Source organism: Macaca nemestrina, chromosome 2, assembly GCF_043159975.1.
Source record: "Macaca nemestrina isolate mMacNem1 chromosome 2, mMacNem.hap1, whole genome shotgun sequence".
In the NCBI taxonomy this organism is placed as follows: domain Eukaryota; kingdom Metazoa; phylum Chordata; class Mammalia; order Primates; family Cercopithecidae; genus Macaca; species Macaca nemestrina.
The window spans coordinates 128,879,731-128,899,568 of record NC_092126.1 but is presented as its reverse complement, the minus strand read 5'-3'; the positions used below and the strand labels follow the sequence as shown (position 1 = coordinate 128,899,568).

The 19,838-nt window shown below is 41.2% G+C and overlaps 1 protein-coding gene across 25 annotated transcripts in view; it reads left to right on the top strand.

The window, feature by feature from the left end:
- Positions 1-8,792, top strand: part of LOC105483536 (membrane associated guanylate kinase, WW and PDZ domain containing 1) — a 677,852-nt gene extending 669,060 nt beyond the window's left edge. For 13 of the 25 annotated variants that reach the window (XM_011744457.3, XM_011744470.3, XM_011744581.3 and 10 more), the window contains 2 exons: positions 988-1,126; positions 5,200-7,273. In XM_011744457.3, coding sequence (XP_011742759.2) covers positions 988-1,126; positions 5,200-5,954 — 894 coding nt within the window. In that variant the 3' untranslated portion in view covers positions 5,955-7,273. Of the gene's footprint in view, positions 1-987; positions 3,044-3,159; positions 3,249-5,199 lie in introns of those variants that run through there. The other 12 variants (XM_011744588.3, XM_071092044.1, XM_011744584.3 and 9 more) reach the window with 4 other exon arrangements.
- The last annotated feature ends 11,046 nt before the right edge of the window (positions 8,793-19,838 follow it).

The window sequence follows — 19,838 nt, the reverse complement described above, 5'->3', positions numbered from 1 at the left end:
TTGCCTTTTAATCACTTAAAAATGTTTTTGATCAAGTGAAATATTATTATGCTATTTTGTATAATGGCGTATAGTTTACAAGACAGGTTTACATGTATTACCTGATTTGATGCCAGCAGCTTAGTGGGCATGGGTGGTGTTACCAGCCTTTTCTACAAGTAAGAAAGTAAACTCCAGAAAGTTAAGTACTGGGAGCAAATCAGTTACCAAATGATAGGATTCAAATTAAAGACTGTAGACTTGAAAGCCAGTGCTATTTCTCTTCTTTTTAGAACATAAGCTCTATTTGAGTGGGGATCTGCCCTGTCTTATTTATTCTTTAATTCCAGTGCCTAGAACAGTGACTGACACAAAGTGAATGCTGCATTCAGTCTATCAGTTGGGATTATGGTCTCATCTGAAGTCTCACCTGGGGAAGGGTTTGCTTTTTAAACTCACTCACGTGGTTGTTACCAGGATTCAGTGCCTTTAAGGCAGTCCCTCATTTCATTATCATGGAACTCCAGAGGATGGCTCATAACATGCATCAGGGCAAACAAGTGAGAGAAGAAAAGAGAGCAAGTAAGACAGATGACAAAATCATTTTATGACCTAATCTTTGAACTGATACCATGTTTGCTATATTCTGTTTATTAGAAGCAAGTCACTTGATCCAACTTACGTTCAAAGGCAGGGGGATATTACACAGATTGTGAATGCACAGAGGCAGAAATCATGGGAGCCTTCCTAAAAGCTCCCTCCCCAACCACTAACATGCCCTTACTGCTTTTTTTTTCCCCCTTTATCATGTAATTCGGCATACATGTAGTTTTCTAATTGTCTTAATTGTCTTTCCCTCTTTAGAATATAATCTCCATGAGGGCAGGGATTTCTGTTTTGGTCACTGCCACATCCAAAGCAATAGATGTTCTGCCACATGCTCAATAAATATTTGGTGAATCCATACATGAATTTTAAATCTCACCTAGTTTTCTTTTGCTCTGACAGATTGGTGATGAAATTTTAGAGATCAATGGTGAGACCACCAAAAACATGAAGCATTCTCGAGCTATAGAACTGATTAAGAATGGTGGCCGCAGAGTTCGTCTGTTTCTGAAGCGGGGAGACGGCTCAGTACCAGAATATGGTGGGTCAAACTATGAAAACATTCCTTCCTTCCCTGGCATGACTCCATGAATTTGTCTCCAGAACGGCAGCAGGAAAGTCTTTTTTGTTTCCCCTATTCACCAGTGTCTTACCAGCCTCTCGCACCATGTGATTATTTGCCTCGCTTGTTCTGAAATCTCTACACATTTCATCCTTTTGCTTGCTTATGTGGACTGGGGCATGGCCTAAGACAAGATCTTTATAGCCCCCTTTCTGATAATCAGAGAGAACATTTTGTCTAGTCCGACCGAGAGCGAAGGAATGTTTGTTTGAACTGTGCCAAACTGTTCCTCAGATCCAATTGTTAGCACAAAATGACTATATACTCCTTTTAAGAAGCAGGAAAGCAGGTTTCCTGAGTGATATGTTGAGGCACAATTATTTTTTCCTTTTTGGTTACTTGGTGTCTTTATTTAAGAGGCATGAAATTTTGAGAGATTTGGGGGCTTTGCTCACCTCCTTTATGCTCTGTATACAACACTTCTCCATCCCCCAACTGGTTTCTTACCCCAAATCAGACCATCTGAGCCCACTACTATCAAACAAACAAAAACTGTTAATATATTAGCCATAATGTTTTTAAATGATAAAGGATGAAATAAATTCCCAGTGCTCATCATGAGGGAAACATGTGATTATACCTTTCCTATGAGGAAAGCCAGGTTATACATAGAGTTCCTTTGTCATATCTTTAGACTTGATTTGAGTAGACAGTAATGATCTTTACATAGCTTAGTGTTCTGATGGCAAAATATTGTATATGATAATAATTATGTCCTATTTATTTGAGATTTGTGTTTAAAATTAAAAAAAAAAAAAAAGAAGAAGAAGCTATGCCCTAGATGTAGGGCTTTTTTTCCCAACCAAAGGTCTACAAAAGTTTCTATAGAAACTGTGATTGAATGGTCCCCATATACGTTGGTCCCCTTTATTAGGGATTTATCTATTATCACCCTCTTTTCTGAAAGTCATTCTGCACAATTCTCAGTTGCATTTTGGACTTGATGATATGTTTAATTCAGATGCAGCTCAAGGAGAAGGATAGCTCTTTGGAGGGCCAGCCTTCCCAGGTGTTGGACATTTGTACAGGTGCAAAATACGAGGGGTCCGAGGTACAGGGGGAGGGTGGGTATTAGACAAGGCCCCTATAGACATGGCCAACCACAGGGGAAGTATTTTGACAACATTAAGATGCTGTGGCTGTGCACTGTACTAAACTTCTGACCATTAGGTGTGTTGATACCACTGAAACTGTGTAACATTGTCTCCCTTTTCTGTCTTCCCTATGCTTCTGTTGGATGTGATATTTCATTTGAGAGTCATCGTCAGTAACCTGTGTACCTTCTCAAAACCTATGTCTGTTGCACTGAGGATGAAAATCCAACACTAACAAATGTTCTTTGGGCTAAAAATAAAGATCATTGAAATACATGGTTTTCCAAGAAGGGTTGAACCTGCCAGGGTTGTGCTACTGTAATGTCTCCGTGCGTCACTTGGACTAAATCTCTCTAATTCCATTGATTAGAGTCACAAATGGGTTATAATATGTTAAGTTCCAATATTTTTCTGACCTGATTGGAACCTGCTTCTCTGTGAGGCTATTTTTGTAATGAGTTTTTTGTACTTAATTTAACTGCCGCGGTCTTTGGTGGGGGTGGGAAGGGATTTTGTTCTTTTGTTGTTTATTGTTAATGCTCTCCTATGCCAGTCTGTCATTGTTCCAGTTGTTTGAAAAAAACAAAACAAAAAAGGATGCATTCATTGTCTGGGTTCTCGAGTCATCTTATGGCTGTCTGAAAATGTCACTGTTCCGATTGCGGTCTCTGCAGCCTTATTTGAGTGTTGCCTTAGACTGTCTGACTGGACAAATAAACTCTCTTTGCCCTATGTTAACAAATGCAGATTTTTTTTTCTTTCCTCTGTGTTATAGGGAATCTAAATGTTCAACTTTTTCTCTTTCTCTCTTTCTCTTTCTCTCTGACTGTTCTTGGTGCTGGGCCCTCCCTTCCACAGCGATGATACCTCCTAATATCGCTGCATGTATGAGAAATGAAAAGCTCGGGGAGGCTTGCTTCTACCTTATGGGCCATAATCAAACTACGGTTTGTAGCTCAATCAATACTAGGTGTTTCTGTGCTGTGGCCTAATTTCCTCATTGCTTCTGCTTAGCTCTGTTTTGATATGTTTGGCAATTCATTCTGAGCACCCTGCGTTCTTTGAATTGTAAGTACAATGCTGACCCTGTTGAAGTGTTGCCCTCCCTTGTCTTAAAAGTAGGCATAAGAATCCAGTGGTGATCCAAGTACCTTCATGTATCCAAGTCTTCAAATGACCTTTGTTAAGAACCTGTTTTTTGTTCATTCTTGTAGCCAACCCAGCATTTAGAAAGAATGAACTTTGTATCATGGAGCCCTGTATCATAGGGCTTTGCTAGATGGGAAGATGAGATTTCCTGCTTGGTCAGGTATCTCTTAGCAAACTACAGTCCCTGGGCCCCATCCTGTCCATAGCCTGTTTTTGTAAGTAAAGTTTTATTGACACATAGCCACGCCCATTACTTTTGTGTTGCCTGTGTTTTTATACTACAGTGGCAGAGCTGAATAGTTGTAACAGAGATGGTGCGGCCCAAAACACCCAAATTATTTACTATTGCCCTTTAGAAAAAGTTGGCTGACCCCTGCTTTTGGCTTTTCACTTGCTTTTGTTAAAAACCCACTCTAGGTTTTGGGAAGTTGTCATAAAACAGGTTAATTGCTAAATATTGACCTTGTTGGCTCATGAAAGATCCTTAAAGAGCCCCAGTGACCCCTTAGTCTCTGACTGTCATACGAGTCTGCCCTCCAGACTGCAGCACCTTGTTTCAGGCGCTTTGCTTGGAATGGTGTCATGTGGATGACTTGTTGGGTTTAGTTGCAACAAAGCATCCCAGCTTTGAAAAGAGCTCTCCTCAATTCAGGACACTGCCTAAAACATTTGCACTGTCATTTCAAATATTGAATAATGATAAATAGGGGCCATTATGGGCTGCCCTGCTTTTAAACATATAGAAACCTTGATGTTATAGGAAGCAGCCCAGTGACTCCAAGCTCTTAGATGTCATTATGACTACCTCCCATATCATAAAGAAAAAGTGCCTCTAAACTAAAAATTTTATCTGACCTCCATCCAATCTCAAATGTGTACCTAGCAACTTCTCTTCCCCTCCCTTTTATTCTCTTCCCCTCCCTTTTATCTATCAGAAAACACCTTTTAAAAACAATTCCTTATTTTTTAATGTATGCAAAAGTAGAGAAAGTAGTTGAATAATACAGATAGAACAGTTTAATGGGCCTTTGTGTACATATCCCATTTGCCAGTCATCAACATCTGACCAGCATGTTGCCTCTGTAATCCCCTTTGCCTGCTAGGTAGCCTGGATTTTTTTTAAATAGAAGTATACTTTTGCATATGGTAAAATGCATAAATCCTGAGTATACAGTGCAGTAGATTTTTTCACTTCTGTATGCACCCATTTAATCACCACCCAGATAAGATGTAGATGATTCCTGCCCTACTCCAGAGAGCTTCCCAGGTGCCCCTTCAGATCAACACCCTAAATTATTTTTAAGTAAATCAAAACAAGTATTCTTTAAAGCAAAGAATATTTTCTTGGGGGTGGGAAAGGGGTGGGCGCAGGGGAGAAGGGTTGGAGGTGGGAAAGGAAGAGCAAGGGATAGCTACAGAGGAAATTTTGATGCCTCTAGACAGACTATTTGGATTGTGCCTTTAAAGACTCAAATCATGACTGATTTTTGTCAGTTCTTTAATGATCTATGTCTTGGGTATGGAGAACATTCAGTCAGCTAGACGTTGAAAGCTACAAGTACTAGTTTTTTTAACCCTAACTACGTGCAGTTATCCTTAAATTAACAAGATTCAGTTGGCTTTGAGTCTGACTGCTTTAACAGTTGTTTGCTTGTTGTGACTAATGAGGTCTCGAGTGTGGGTGGGAGCGGGGACAGGAGCCGAGGGACCCTCATACCCAACTGTTGCTCTCGTTTATTTTCCTGGCAGACCCCAGCAGCGACCGCCACGGCCCCCCAACCGGTCCACAAGGTGTTCCGGAAGTGAGGGCCGGGCCCGACCGCCGGCAGCATCCGTCATTGGAGTCCAGTTACCCACCCGATCTTCACAAATCATCACCACATGGGGAAAAGCGGGCACACGCAAGGGATCCGAAAGGCAGCAGAGAGTATAGCAGACAACCCAATGAACACCACACCTGGAATGGGACTTCGAGGAAACCCGACAGCGGGGCATGCCGACCCAAGGACCGGGCGCCGGAGGGACGGAGGGACGCGCAGGCCGAGCGCACGGCAGCCGCCAACGGCCCCAAGAGGCGGTCCCCAGAGAAGCGGAGGGAGGGCACCCGCAGCGCCGACAACACTTTGGAGAGGAGGGAGAAGCACGAGAAGAGACGAGACGTCTCTCCGGAGCGGAGGCGAGAGCGGTCACCCACCCGCAGGAGAGACGGCTCCCCCAGCCGGCGGAGACGGTCTCTGGAGAGACTCCTGGAGCAAAGGAGGTCCCCCGAGCGCAGGAGAGGGGGCTCGCCCGAGCGCAGGGCCAAGTCCACCGACCGGAGGCGCGCGCGCTCCCCCGAGCGCAGGAGAGAGCGGTCCCTGGACAAAAGGAACAGAGAGGACAGAGCCAGCCACCGAGAAAGGGAAGAGGGGAATCTGAAACAGGATGCCGGCAGAAGTTCCAGACATCCCACGGAGCAGAGAAGGCGAGCTTACAAAGAATGTAGCACCGACCTCAGTATCTGAGACGCTGAGTCACATTCCAACCTTTACCGTGTCAAAGGTTCTAAGAGGAAAGTCACAAACGTGAAATTATTTAGTTTCTTACCTAATGAAGCATCTGACACCTGATGATCCTATGAATAACAACAAACATTTTATGCATTTGAAATCTTATAAGAAAAATATATATGAAAAGTATTGTGCCTGATGTATCATATTAAAGAAAGTATTTTTAAATGCATACTTTTTTGGAAATTATTTGCCAAATGCTGGCCCAAAGGGGTATAAATTTTGTTTCTACGTAACCTGTAGAATCGTCAAGAATTGTTCCCGTTTTTGAGCAATCTTTTTCTCTCCTGGTTAAATGGGGCTGTTGATCATTTTCTCTAAGTAAGGGAATTTATTGATTAAGTTTAATTAATTTGATATAGACTGTTATGTAGTGATATAGTGCTATACTGTAGTCGGCAGTTTTTCTTAAAAGCAAAGAACAAAAAGGCAAAGTTTTATTTGTAAAAGCTGAGGACCCTTTGGGATGGATTATGTTTGCCGATCCTAAAAGTAAGCAAACTGTATGACAAGACTACTATTGCAAATGAAGGATATTTATAGCTAAACTGCGTAGCACAAAGACGTTTTATATTGTGAGTTATAGTTGGTTCAGAAAACAGTTTGTAATCTCCCTGGCCCAGGAAGGCACAGAGACAAAAATGTCGGCCATCTTTACCCAAATACAACCCAAGCACAGATAGTCAGGTTCGTGAGCATCTCCAGCATCTAATTAAATCTCATTGAAGGCAACGCCATCACAGCTTTGCTCAATTACTACAAGGAACAGACAACAAGCATTTTTCATGTTGTCTTGTCTGATCGGAGGCTGAATAGTAGATGGAACGGGGGACAGTGTGCCTGGTGTGAGGAAGACGTAAGATCCCCAATTTGGAAAGCATGCCCCTCCCCCTTTTAGTATAAGCCCATAGTTGCCCTTAGCCAAATTGGGGAGGAGGGAATGAGCCTTGGTGGAAGGAACCTCTCTGTTGATATTTAAAGAAGTGAGGGCTGTGGGTATTCATAGAAATGCCAATTTCACTTTGAAACCATAGTCCAAGTCTCTAGGTTGGTAGAAGAGAAAGGAAGGAAGTGGTCCCAGTGGTTCTAGATCTGGTTGGGAAACTTCTGCCTCATGACTCTGTCCTTTGAGTCCTTTGGACAGCAGCACAAAACATAACAATTTTTATTTTTAGACAGACCCATTCTTTTTGACCCCACAGGAGCTGTGGTTGGGTCGGCTGTAGCCCCGGGATGTGGTTTAAGTGGATTACTGCCTAGCTGAGCCAAAATGTTTGCTTGTACCTGTTGGACCACTACAGCAAACCGCTGCTTACAGTGCATTGTGTATTTCCGTAGTACTGTTTTGCATTTTCCATACACAAAACTTTGCAAGTCAATCACTGTTGTTCCCATGGTACTGTAAGGAAAAAAAAAAAAGGAAAAAGAAAAAAAAAAAAGAAAACCAGCCAATCATTGCGTGTACAGAGCTGAAAATTGTAATTAATAGAGCCTGTTGGGAAAAAAAAGAAAACAGCTGTTGCCTTTTTTTCTTGTATAAAAGAGAATTTATGACAAAATTTAGCTGTGAGGAATGTGATATGTGTTTATATTTCTGAATATGGAACAAATTGATTCATGGGGATATATTTTAATGTAAACTAAATCAGGTATGTAAAGTTGTTTTAAAATGGGAGACTATATAAGTAATTCTCTAGAGCTTTAGTTGGTTTGAATATCATCATTTCCTCCATGGTGAGCCTGCTTGTGAATTATTAAGCACTTGTTTGCATTCTCTGTTCTTCACTCATTTATTTCTTGCAGTGTGCTATGGACTTAATGCTCTTTCTGTATTGATGAAAAGCAGTATGTGGGCCAATCTTTTTATAAAACACTATGCATATATAAATATTACATTGTTCATAGCTTTATTTGACTTATGGGTTTATACATAACATTAGAATGAGTAGCTATAGTTGTGTGGACATTTATAAAACAAGTTCCTTTCCTGGAACAGACACAATATACATTCTGTAGCTAAAAAGGAGGGAAAAGTCTGTGAATGCTATTTTTATTATTAAAGTTTTCCATACAAAGCATACATTGAGCTGTAGTAAGGCTGAGGAAGAGTACAACTGAACAATGATGTTCTTTTTCATCAAGTTCCTAAGAGCCGACTTGGAGATTTTATTCCCAAGGCTCCACTGCTAGGATTCTTCTCACTAGTTCTAACAAAATCTGTGATGTTAAATGACTGATGCTCTCAATTGTGGTCCAGAGTTTTAAGTAAATGAAATCAAGGTGGAGTTTGGGAATATATCCTGAAGTTAACATCTTGATGTCCTTCTTGTTGTAAGATGATTTTTGACATTTTAAAATCTATGTGCTACCCACCTGGGCTTATCTCAATCTGTGGACTTCTTGGTGTGGCAGTTTCTCCTGAATTCCACACATCAGATTTGTTTGGAAATATTGTACTGTACAGGGACTATGCATTAAGCAGAAAGATATAGTTTTCTTTGAACTACTGTAACCTTAAATTGGAAACTGATTCTTGTGAGCCTACTTTCCTTAATCCCGCCCTCCCTCACTTAATGTAAATGTCTTGATGAGAGATGATGGATGAGTATTTTGTATGATGAAATCAAATGATTTAGGAATTTGTCTCCCTCCATTACACAGTTGATGCCTGAAAGAATGTTGGGGGGGGAGGACTCAACACCCTAATTGTATTTTTTAAGTTTCTTTTGTGAAAGATTTTTTAATGCATTTTTACTGTAAAAATACATGGAAATGTATGCATTCCACAACCACTATTGCTTCTGGATTGATATCTTCCTTGTCTCTATGTTGTCTCAAATGTATCAGGGTCAAGTAATCAATTGAGGGCCACTGACTCCAACTTGATGAAATACCATTGTGTTGAAAGAGCAGGACCTATGCCCTTGCAATAGCATAGTGCCTTGCTACTCGAAGTGTGGTCTGTGGACCAGCTGCCTCATCATCACCGAGGAGCTTGTTAGAAATGCAGATTCTCAGCCCTACTCCAGACCTACTGAGTCAGAATGTGCATTTAATAAAATCCTCAGCTATGCTGTATGCACATGAAAGTTTAAACAGCACAACACAGTATAGCATAGAACCCTGGTAATAAAACAAACCCTGCCAAGCTAAGAGCTTCATCACTTCTGGTGTGATTCTTGGGCACATTCCTTAACCTCCTCTGAAGACTCCGTTTCCTCATCTATAAAGGGACATACATCACAGAACTAAGAATAGATGCACATCTTTGGCAATTAGAAGAGTCCTCAGTAAATGACACAATTTTTTTTTTTTTAATTGAGGAAGATTTCTGCATGACAGTGAGTACTCCTTTTCTCGTCCTGGCTTATTTTTCAAAGAAAAAAAATTTTTTTTTTTTTTTTTTGAGACAGGGTCTCACTCTGTTGCCCAGGCTGGAGTGCAGTGGCACGATCGCAGCTCACTGCAGCCTCAACCTCCCAGGTTCAAGTGATCCTCCCTGCTCAACCTCCCGAGTAACTGGGACTAGAGGGGCATGCCACCATGCCCAAATGATTTTTGGTATTTTTATAGAGATGGGGTTTTGCCCTTTTGCCCAGACTGGTCACAAACACCTGGGCTCAAGCAGTCTGCCCAACTCAGCCTCCCAAAGTGCTGGAATTACAGGCATGAGACACTGTACCCATAAGAAAAAAAAATTTTTCTCCCTCTATTAAAATGGGGAGGAAGGCCTTTTAATTATAAATAGTATGGTACATACTATTCAACAAAATACTACACTTACCATTGCTGAGGAATATGAAACCAAAATGCTGTGCTGTGAAAACTGAGACAAAGTCATCTCTAAGTCCAACTTCAGGAGGTAGATATGTGTGTGGAATTAGACATACTCCCAAGTCACACTAGATACAAAAGTTAACCATTCTCAAGTGACCTAACATGCATGTGGGTGGATCGGGTAGTTTTGAATAACTTTGCAGTTTCCTTCACACAGTTTTTGGGTTGTTCCTTTCTAGGACTTAGTGTTTGGGGTTTTCCTCCAGAACCTAAGCTCCTGGGCATTCGAAAAGCATTTTGTTGAATAGTAGGCCTTCCTCCAATTCATCTCCTTTGCTGTATTTTGTTTTGTCACCAAGATGGTAATTATGAACTCTGCTCACTTCTCTAGTATCTCCTTTATTAAAGATGGCATCTCAAAGTGGTCCCTGGCTTAACCAACAGTTGAAGCTGTTTGTAAAGCCCTTATACCATGCAAGTTCTTGGCCTGCCATAAATAGCCACACCAAATGTGCAGACTCAATTATGCCGTCAGGATTTTTCCAGCTGGTGGGCAGTCCGAGACCACCTGTGGTGGCCTGCATTCATCGTAAAAGGAAAAGCCCTTTCAAGTTCCTCCAGGTGATTTCTCCTATGAGGCAACACCATCAGCATCGTGGATGTTTAGCACAGTAAGATCCAAGTACTTTGGCAATAGACATCATTAGAAGCTAATGTGAAGGGAAATGCCCTCTCCAACATAATTATTTGGGGTGTTTTTTGCAAGAGTGGATCTTCTGTGAAAAATTTTTGACTACTTCCTCCCACCCCCAAGTGATGTTTTTATGCATTGTGGTCATTGTTATTGTCAGGGACAAGAAGCGTGTGGCTTTACTTCTATTAGTGTAGATATTAGGTGTCCAATGGATCCAAAGCACAAGATCTCTTTGCAAGTACATGTATTTAAGCAAAGTAGTGATAACTGTTGAATTATACAGTAAATACTCAAGTATTACATGCAACTGCTACCCTTGACTGCATCACCTTTCCACCTAACTGAAAAGTCTTTATTGTCATGTCCCTGGAGGGAATAAAGGCATGGTCTTCACAGCTGAGAGCTCTAAACACCACTCCATTAAGTACTGTACTTTATATTTATCCTAAATTCTCTTTGGTCTCATAAGATTGTAGAATTGAAGGGAAAATAGCTCAGAAAGGCTGCTCATTCCTACATGTGTAATAGGCAAGGCTTGCAACTCTATTTCTCATTTTCTCAACACATTTATTGACGATCAGCTCTGTGCCAGGTACATGGTGGGGTCTAGAAATGCCTGGTTCCTGGTCTCAAGAGCTCGTAGTTGGTGGGGAGAAGACAAATGCTTGCAAACTGCATACCAAGCAGAAGCACAGGGTCCTCTGATAGCAACTAGTAGGAGATTTAGCCAGATTGAAGAGGTTATAATTCAACTGAGGCCAGGAGGAAAAGGAAACTAATCAGTGAAAGAAGGAACAAAGTGCAGGCTGAGCAAAGGGGCCCAGGTACGAGGGAGTGTGGCCTAGAAGGGAAAGGTTGCATTGTGAAGGGAATAAGGGTTGTGCCAGGCTGGCCTTGTTCCGGATTTTAGAGTTCAGAGTAACAGAAGACCATTGAAGAGTTCTAACAGAGCCTCTGGTGAGCTGTGTTGTGTTCAGGGAGGGAGTGGTGACCAGCTCAGGTTTAAGTTTGAGAAAGATGCCTCATAGCACCATGGGAGAGCAGACTTGGAGAGAGGTGGAAAGAATCCAGTTAGGCACCGGGGCTGTCCAGCAAAGCAACTGTTACCATGGAAACTCTCCTGTACCATGCAGTTCTCATAGTTCAGAAGTCCCCAAGCCCATGTTTACCTTCCTCTTACTAAAAGAGTTCATTTTCTTTCCAACCTAAATCCTTCAGCTTCTCTTCCCTATACCTTAATTAATACATGCAGAATACTTTGTACCCAATTTCTTCTGTTAGATAAGGTCCATCATTTACTATTCTACTGGGTTTTCTACAGGTTTACAAATTCCCGCCTCACTAGCCTTTTTTTTCCAGATCCTTGTTTCAAACGTAATCTTATTTTCTTATTTTTTTTGAAGTTGACCGCATCTTTCTCAAGTTACAGAAGCCTGTCTATGTATTATCCATTCTTTGCTAGCCATTCCCCACTTTTGAGTGTGAAGAAAGGAACCACTCACTCCTGCGTTACCCCATTTTTAAAAGCAGTGTTTTTATTTACAAAACAAACGCATATTTACAATACGAATGCATATTTACAATAAAAGATTCAAGCATTTCAGGAAAGTATAAAAAGTGACATTCTTCCCTACACCTGTCAATCCCAATCCACAGAAATAACTGTTATTAGCAGCTTGATTTGTGACATTTCTAGTCTTTTTCTACGTGTGTGTGTGTGCGTGTGTGTGTGTATATATATATAACTGTATGGGTATGTGTATGTATATATAGTTTTTATGGAAAAATGGGCCATTAGCCCTTACTATGTTATGAACTGTTCCTTTATCTTACATATTGTGGGTATTTCTTCAAGTTAGGAGTATGTATGTATATATAGATATACACACACACATTAAAATAAAGCCTCTTATACCTCACTCATTCCCATTCTCTGTCCTTCTCTCTCCCCCACTCTTGGATTAGCTTCCTCACGGTTCTCTGCCTTTTGCCTATGCCACCTACCGATTCCTCTCCCTGTAGCAGGCAGAGCTCCTCTCTTAAAATGTCAAGTGAAAGGTTAAAGTCCTTAGAGTAGGCTCTGAGGTCCTCTGGGATGTGGGACCTCTTTTCCTCTCTGGCATACTCCCAGGCTTAGGGGCTTTGCTCTAGCTGGTCCACCGCCTGGGACTGCTCTTTCCCGAGATATCCATGGCTGACTCCCTCTCTTTTTTCAAATCCTTGCTCAATTGTCATTCTTCACATGCATCCTACCCTGATCACCCTATTTAAAATTGCAAGTTGGTTCCTGCATTCTACTCTTTTCCCCACTGCGGCACTCAACACCTTCTAACATGCTGTGTAATCTACGTGATTACTCATGGTCTTTTTTCTTTTTTTTTTTTTTGAGGTGGAGTTTCACTCTTGTTGCCCAGGCTGGAGTGCAGTGGCACGAACTCAGCTCACCGCAACTTCCGCCTCCCAGGTTCAAGTGATTTTCCTGCCTCAGCCTCCCGAGTAGCTGGGATTACAGGCATGCGCCACCACACCCGGCTAATTTTGTATTTGTAGTAGAGTCGGGGTTTCTCCATGTTGGTCAGGCTGGTCTCGAATTCCCGACCTTATGTGATCTGCCTGCTCAGCCTCCCAAGGTCTCTATTGTTTATCACCTGTCTCCTCTATAATCAGGACCAGCTTTGTGGACATGCAACCTGTGCAGTCACACAGCGCCTTGCACTTAGAAGGGCCCTTTGCTTGATTTAATGCTCTGCTCTCGTGGTCTTGAATTTTCAGTAATTTTTGAATAAAGACCCCCTACATTTTCAATTTGCACTAAGTCTTGCCAGTTATGTAGCTGGCCTTTTCTAGAATAAGTTTCTTCATTAAGTTTCACGAGGGCAAGAATCTTTGTTCTGAATCTGATGAATTCCAAGGTCCTGGAGTAGCGCCCAGTACATAGTTTGTATACTCAGTAAACAAAAGTATTGTGCTGTCTCTAAATAGCTGCATATTCTAAAGTTGACCACAATTTACTTAACCAATCCCCTATGGACATGCAGTTGTTATTATAAAAACAGGCTGCAGTGAACAACTTTATACTTTAAAACCTGGTACCGTTAAGTGGTTTGTTTAAATAGTTTTGAAGGGATAAATTGTGACTCCTAATCCTTCTTTGTTTCTGGTGACACCAATGTTACTGAGAATTTGCATTCTTTTATTGGGAGCAGCTGTTTTTAGCAAAGTGCTTGCAGTCTGTGGGACCTTTTCCCATCAGATGAGAGTTACCAGGCTCAGCAGAGCCGCTAAACCAATGGTTTGTACCTTGGGTGCACATTGGAATCACCTGGGGAGCTTGAAAAGCGCTAATGCCTAGGCCCACTTCCAGAGATTCTGATGTCGTTGGTCTGGGTGTAGCCAGGGTTTATAAAAGGCCCCAGGTGATTTTAATAGACAGCCATGCCCTTGTCCATCAGCTTTAACCCCATAGCCTGAGGGGGATTGAATGCATCTGCATTGCTTTCTCTTTTCTTCATAAGGTGTCTATGCTTGCCTTTTTAAGGTTGCAGTGATGCAGCAGCTCAAAGAAAAGATGGTGTGAGATTATTTTCCCAAAGTAAACTGAAAAACCTTCCTACTTGCATAAAGTTATTAGCCAAATATAAACATAATGGACATGTATATATCAATTGTGAATTCTGTTTTACATTCCTGTCACCACTGAATTTATTCACTAATAAGGATAGGTGTTTTCAAGAACAGGTCAGAAACACCATCATTTAACCAAGATTAAGCTATAGTATTTTTTCACTTAAATTTTTTTGAGAAATATTTTACGTTCTTATTTAAATAGAATGTGTGGTATGTTAAAACTTAACAAGAGAATATTGAATAGTTAACAATCAGCAGGCATGAAGAAGGAAAATTATTTCTAGTAAGTTCTTAGTTTCCAGAGTATGTATGATGTCTCTGCCCCCATCTCTAGCCACAACTAACTTTAGCAACTTTGGGGCTGAGAAATAATTGTGTTATGAGTGAATAAGTGGAATGTGACATTCCTATGACCAAAATAACATACAAACCTTAACATTTAGGGGAAAAATATTCTTGGGAAAATGCTACCGACAAAAAGTATCATTTACCTAGAAGCTCTAGTGTTAATGTAAGCAACTCTAACATTGGTCCAGTCCAATGACCCAGAAGGTACCATTGATATAACCAGCCCTAATTTGGGACCAAAGGAGAAATCAGGAGTACATTTGAAATAGTCATGAAATCTAGAACTAGATAGTATCCCTTTTTTTATTGGCTGCAGAATGTGTCAAGGCTAGTGAAAATGTCATCTGTCTCTCCAACCCATCTATTTGACAGTCCTCCCTATAGCCACCCCTTCCAGGAGGAATTTTATGAGGCAGATTTTCCACTTATCCCTTGGAAATTATACCTTAGATGACCTTAACTCACTCCATTGTCTTCTAAAAATATAAATCAGGTCAAAGCAGTTTGTTAACAAATATGTACTGAGTATTATTTTCCAGGCTTGATGCTGGGCACTCAGTGTCAATAAAACTGCAGCCTTCCTGAAGTTCAGAGTCTGCCAGGAAAGACAGACATTGGATAATTGAGTTAAATTGTGGTGAGAGCTATGGAGTGTATGTGGTGCCCTTGAGTGTCTATAATTGGAGGACTTTATCTGGATAGAAGAAAAAAAGGAGGCAAGAAGGAAGAGCTCTCTCCAAGGAGAAAGCAAGACCTGGGCAAAGGCCTCATGGCTAAGGGTGTGTGTTTTATTCCGGGAGTGGAGGGAAGGCCCATGAGACTAAAGATCTACCATAGCCACAGGGGAGAAATAGAAGCAAGAACTGAAATGTGTCTGTGAACCTTAGGGAGAAAGACTGCCTATTCCCACAGAGGGAGAAAGGAGAGACCAAAAAAGCTATTTAGAGGGGACCAAGTGACCCTCCCCATTGCTAAAATAAAAAGCAGTGAGAACAACCCACATTCGACATCTGGATCATCCTAAAACCTCTTAGAATTACCACAAACTATGTGAAAGGAAAATGATGGGCTGGTCTCCTTTTTACAAAGAAGCAAAGATTTTATTTATTCTTCCTACAAGAGCCAACAAGTAGGTTCCAGAGAACACATTTGGGCTAGGAGTGCCTTTGTTTCCAGTTGCTTTCTTTTAACTGGTCTTATTGGAAACTTGTAACGGGGGAACCATTTCCTGTAGATAGATGGGCAAAATTATTGCGCACTGTCACGGGCCCTGTGAAATCACCCCAGGAGTCTGGCTGATGATGTTTTCTCCCCTCAACCTATTTCAGTTTTATTTTTGAAATCTATTTCATGGGGGTTATTTTTATCACTTTGGTGTATTTTGTCTGGGTTGGTTTTGTTTCACTCTTTATTTTTATTAAAAATGTATTCCCTCTCTCTTCCTGGATTCCATTAAAATGGATGAGAAATTCCACAGGCGCATGCCTGGATAATTAAAATGTCTCAATCTTTGTTCCTATTAATGAGCTTTACTTTGGATTTTGAGGAAACTGTTCTTTCTTCGTGCCCCTCCCTCACTATGTCATTGATGGTTACACTGGAACAGTGGGAAATGGTCTGGTCCATTTATAGACTTTAGACCAGAAAGAAGTCCATATTCTCTACGATTTTATGCTACTTTCAGCAGGGGCCAGATGTGGGTGTCACCAAGAACATGATTCAGGCTTTGAGAAGACTAAGAAAAGGAGTTGAGACCAAAAAAAAAGAAAAAACAAAACAAAAAAACCCTTAATATTTTGTTTTACGATGCAAGTAATGCATACTACATTAGTTTGGTTTTTTAAAAAGTCCAAATAGTGTGAGATAAAAACTCTTAACCACTCTCTTCCTCAATTCCAGTCTCTTCCCAGAGCTAATCACTGTTGCCATATTGGCACTCTCCTTCCAGACATGTCAGGATATCTGCTAATGCACAAAAGCATATGTGTATGTGTGTATGTTTTTTGTCTGTGGGGTTCTAAAATACAAGTGCATAATAATGTACCTATTGTTCAGTGGTGTTTTCTCCCACTTAATTCATCTTTTGAATCTATGCCTTTTTTTTTTTTAAACTGCTGAATAATACGGTCATCCCTTGGTCTCCATGGGGGACTGGTTCCGGGACCCTCTGCAGATACTAAAATCTAAAGATGCTCAAGTCCCTGATACAAAATGATGTAGTATTTGCATATAACCTACATCCTCCCATTTACTTTAAATCATCTCTAAATTACTTGTAATACCTAATACAGTATAAATGCTATGTAAATAGTTATACTGTATTATTTAGGGAATAATGACAATAAAAAGGTCTGTACATGTTCAGTAGACAATTTTTTTCTCAAACATTTTTGATCCACAATTGGTCGAATCCACAGATATGGAGGGCCACCTGTATTCTATAGTGTATTGGTCAGCTGGGGCTTCCATATCAGAATACCACAAAATGTGTGGCTTCAACAACAGAAATGGATTTTCTCACAGTTCTGGTGGCTGGAAGTCCAAGATCAAGGTGTTGGCAGGGTTGGTTTCTGGAGAGGGCCCACTTGCGACTTGCAGATGGCCACCTTCTCACTATGTCCTCATGTGGCCTTTTCTCTTTGTGCATACCTCTGGGGTCTCGTCCTCTTCTTGTAAAGACACCAGTCTTATCATATTATGGCCCCACCCGTATGACCTCACTTAACCTTAACTGCCTCCTTTAAAGGTCCTATTTCCAAATACAGTCACATTGGGGGTTACAGTTGCAACATGTGAATTTGGGGGGTAATTCAGTATATAGCAGATAGTATACATCTCCTATACTTTAATACTTTGAACTTTGTCTGCCATGGGATAAATTCCTTTACATTTTTTCTTAGAAAGCTTAATATAGTATGATTTTGCCTCCTTGGTCTAAAAGTGATTAAGATTTCCTTTACCTCTGAGGGTAGGGGGAGGCAAGAGAGAGGAAATGGAGATGAGAAGGGATGCGGGGAGGGGGGCGAAAAGATTGATTATTTTTGAGGCTGATATCCAATTACGCATTCTCAATAGCCCACAGGGTTTTCAGCTGCTTCTCTGCCTGCTAAACTACAAAGTGGGAGAATTTGGCATTTGAGGATGCAAAGTTGGAGGAGGCAGGCAAGGCCAGAAATGTCCTGTGTGGGATGCAAGCCTTCCTTGAAAATTAGCATTGCCAGTGGGAAGCCTGGGAAGATTTTAAAAGCTCTGGTCCCCAGGCAGACACCCCCAGCTCTCTTTCCAGTCGCTATGCAGACTGAGTTGTCTGGGTGAGTAGAGTAGCATCCAGTTAACAAAATTCAGCATTCACCATTTTGTGCATCTTTAAAGGACCGTCTGTGCTGGCTCACCCAAGTCCCCTTATGTCATGGGAAAATCTGGAATTCTTTTGGATGAGAGTAATGGCTCAGGTGGGAAAATCTGAAAATATTTGTTCATTTGGATCAGAGTAATGGCTCAGGGAAGACAAAAACAACTTTTTTTTTTAAAAATATAAATCTACAGGGGCTCTCTGGATATGTGCAATACTAGAGAGAAATACCCTGACCTCTTGTCTAAGCTAGTGGTTCTCAGGGGCAGTTTTGCTCCCAGGGTACAGTTAGCAATATCTGCAGACATTTTCATTGTCACAACTTGGGGAAGAGGTTGGTGGGCTACTGGCATACAGTGGTTAGAGGCCAGGGATGCTGTTGAATACCCTACAATGCACAGGAAAGCCTCCCACAATGAGGAATGATCCAGCCCTGTATTAGTCTGTTTTCACACTGCTATGAAGAAATACCTGAGACTGGGTAATTTATAAAGAAAAGTGGTTTAATTGACTCACAGTTCCACATGGTTGGGGAGGCCTCAGGAAACTTGTAATCATGGTGGAAGGCACCTCCTCACGGGGTGGCAGGAGAGAAAGAATGAGAGCTGAGCAAAGGAGGAAGCCCCTTATAAAATCATCAGATCTCACGAGAAAAGCATGGGAAAAACCATCCCCATGGTTCAGTTATCTCCACCCGGTCCCACCCTTGACACATGGGGATTATTACAATTCAAGGTGAGATTTGGGTGGGTTCACAGAGCCAAACCATATGAAGCCCCAAGTGTCAACAGTGCCCAGGTTGAGAAACTCTGCTCTAAGCCAAATGATAGATTTGCTGGGGCCTTGCCATTGGGAGAATAATTTCAAAGAATGTTGACATCTTAATTTTGCAGAAGATGTAATTTTAGGTAAGTCTGCATCCCTCCAAAATTGCTGATTCGAATGCTTCTTTGAAACAGCGGGTGTCTCAGTAAACGATTTCCTTTTCTATGTTTCCGATGGCTGCTGAGGCAGTCTTCAATTTCTTAGTCATAACATACAGGATTCTTGGAGAGCAGTTTGTGAAATCCAAAGCCATTCTATGTTTGGTTACATTTTCAGTTACTTCTCACTATCAAGTGGCCTTATTTAAATTTCAGCCACCAACTAAAGCTTCACCTTGAATTTAATAATAATGCACACCTCACAAGGTGTTATGATGATTAATTAGTTAACTTTTGTAAGGTGCTTTGAAGGTAGGAAGTCCACTCTGAGTTCTATTATAATTAGGCAAATTAGGCAATTTTTAACCCTGAGTAGTGGCTTTGATCCTGCCTGCCCTCTCACATATCTGAGCAGTTCGGTGGGAGGAAGGATATTGGAATAAGTAGTCATGATTAGCAGTGGAAAAATGCAAACCTAATTTTGATAGCTATTTTCAGGTTCTTTTAATGATGAGATGAAGAGGAAAACATCCGAAGGGAAATTAATATCCCTTCGTAGTGATGGAAGACTTCAAGTTATTACCCCTGAAACCCCAACAGGTAAATTAGAGAAATGGTGTATTCTCTCACTCATAGTTGTTCATTCATTCTGTCTCTTCCCCCTCTTTCCCTTCTTACTGCCCCTGCCCTTTTGCCAAGAGGAAAGCACGATTACGAGACTCTGCTGAAACTCTATCAAGTAAACCACAAGTTATATCCAGGAAACCTTCATTTTCTGTGTGACTTCTCTCTTTTAACTCCTCTAGGGTTTGCCTCCTTCTTCCTTTATAACCATCACCACTGTTATTGTCATCATCATCTTGTATTTGCACAGTCCTTTGCAGTTTGACAAAAAAAAAAAAAAAAAAGAAGCCAAAAAGCACCTCCAATGTGCCAGGCACTGTCCTGGGACTCCATGTAATCTTCAGAACACCTATTAAGATGGGTACGATTACCTCCTGTTTACAGTTGCGATAACTGAGGTTCAGAGACTGCTATCAAGACCGTGACGGAAATGGTCACTGAGCTGGGAGGTGATGATGCTGGGAGTGCTTGTTCTAAAGTCGGCGTTGTATTCT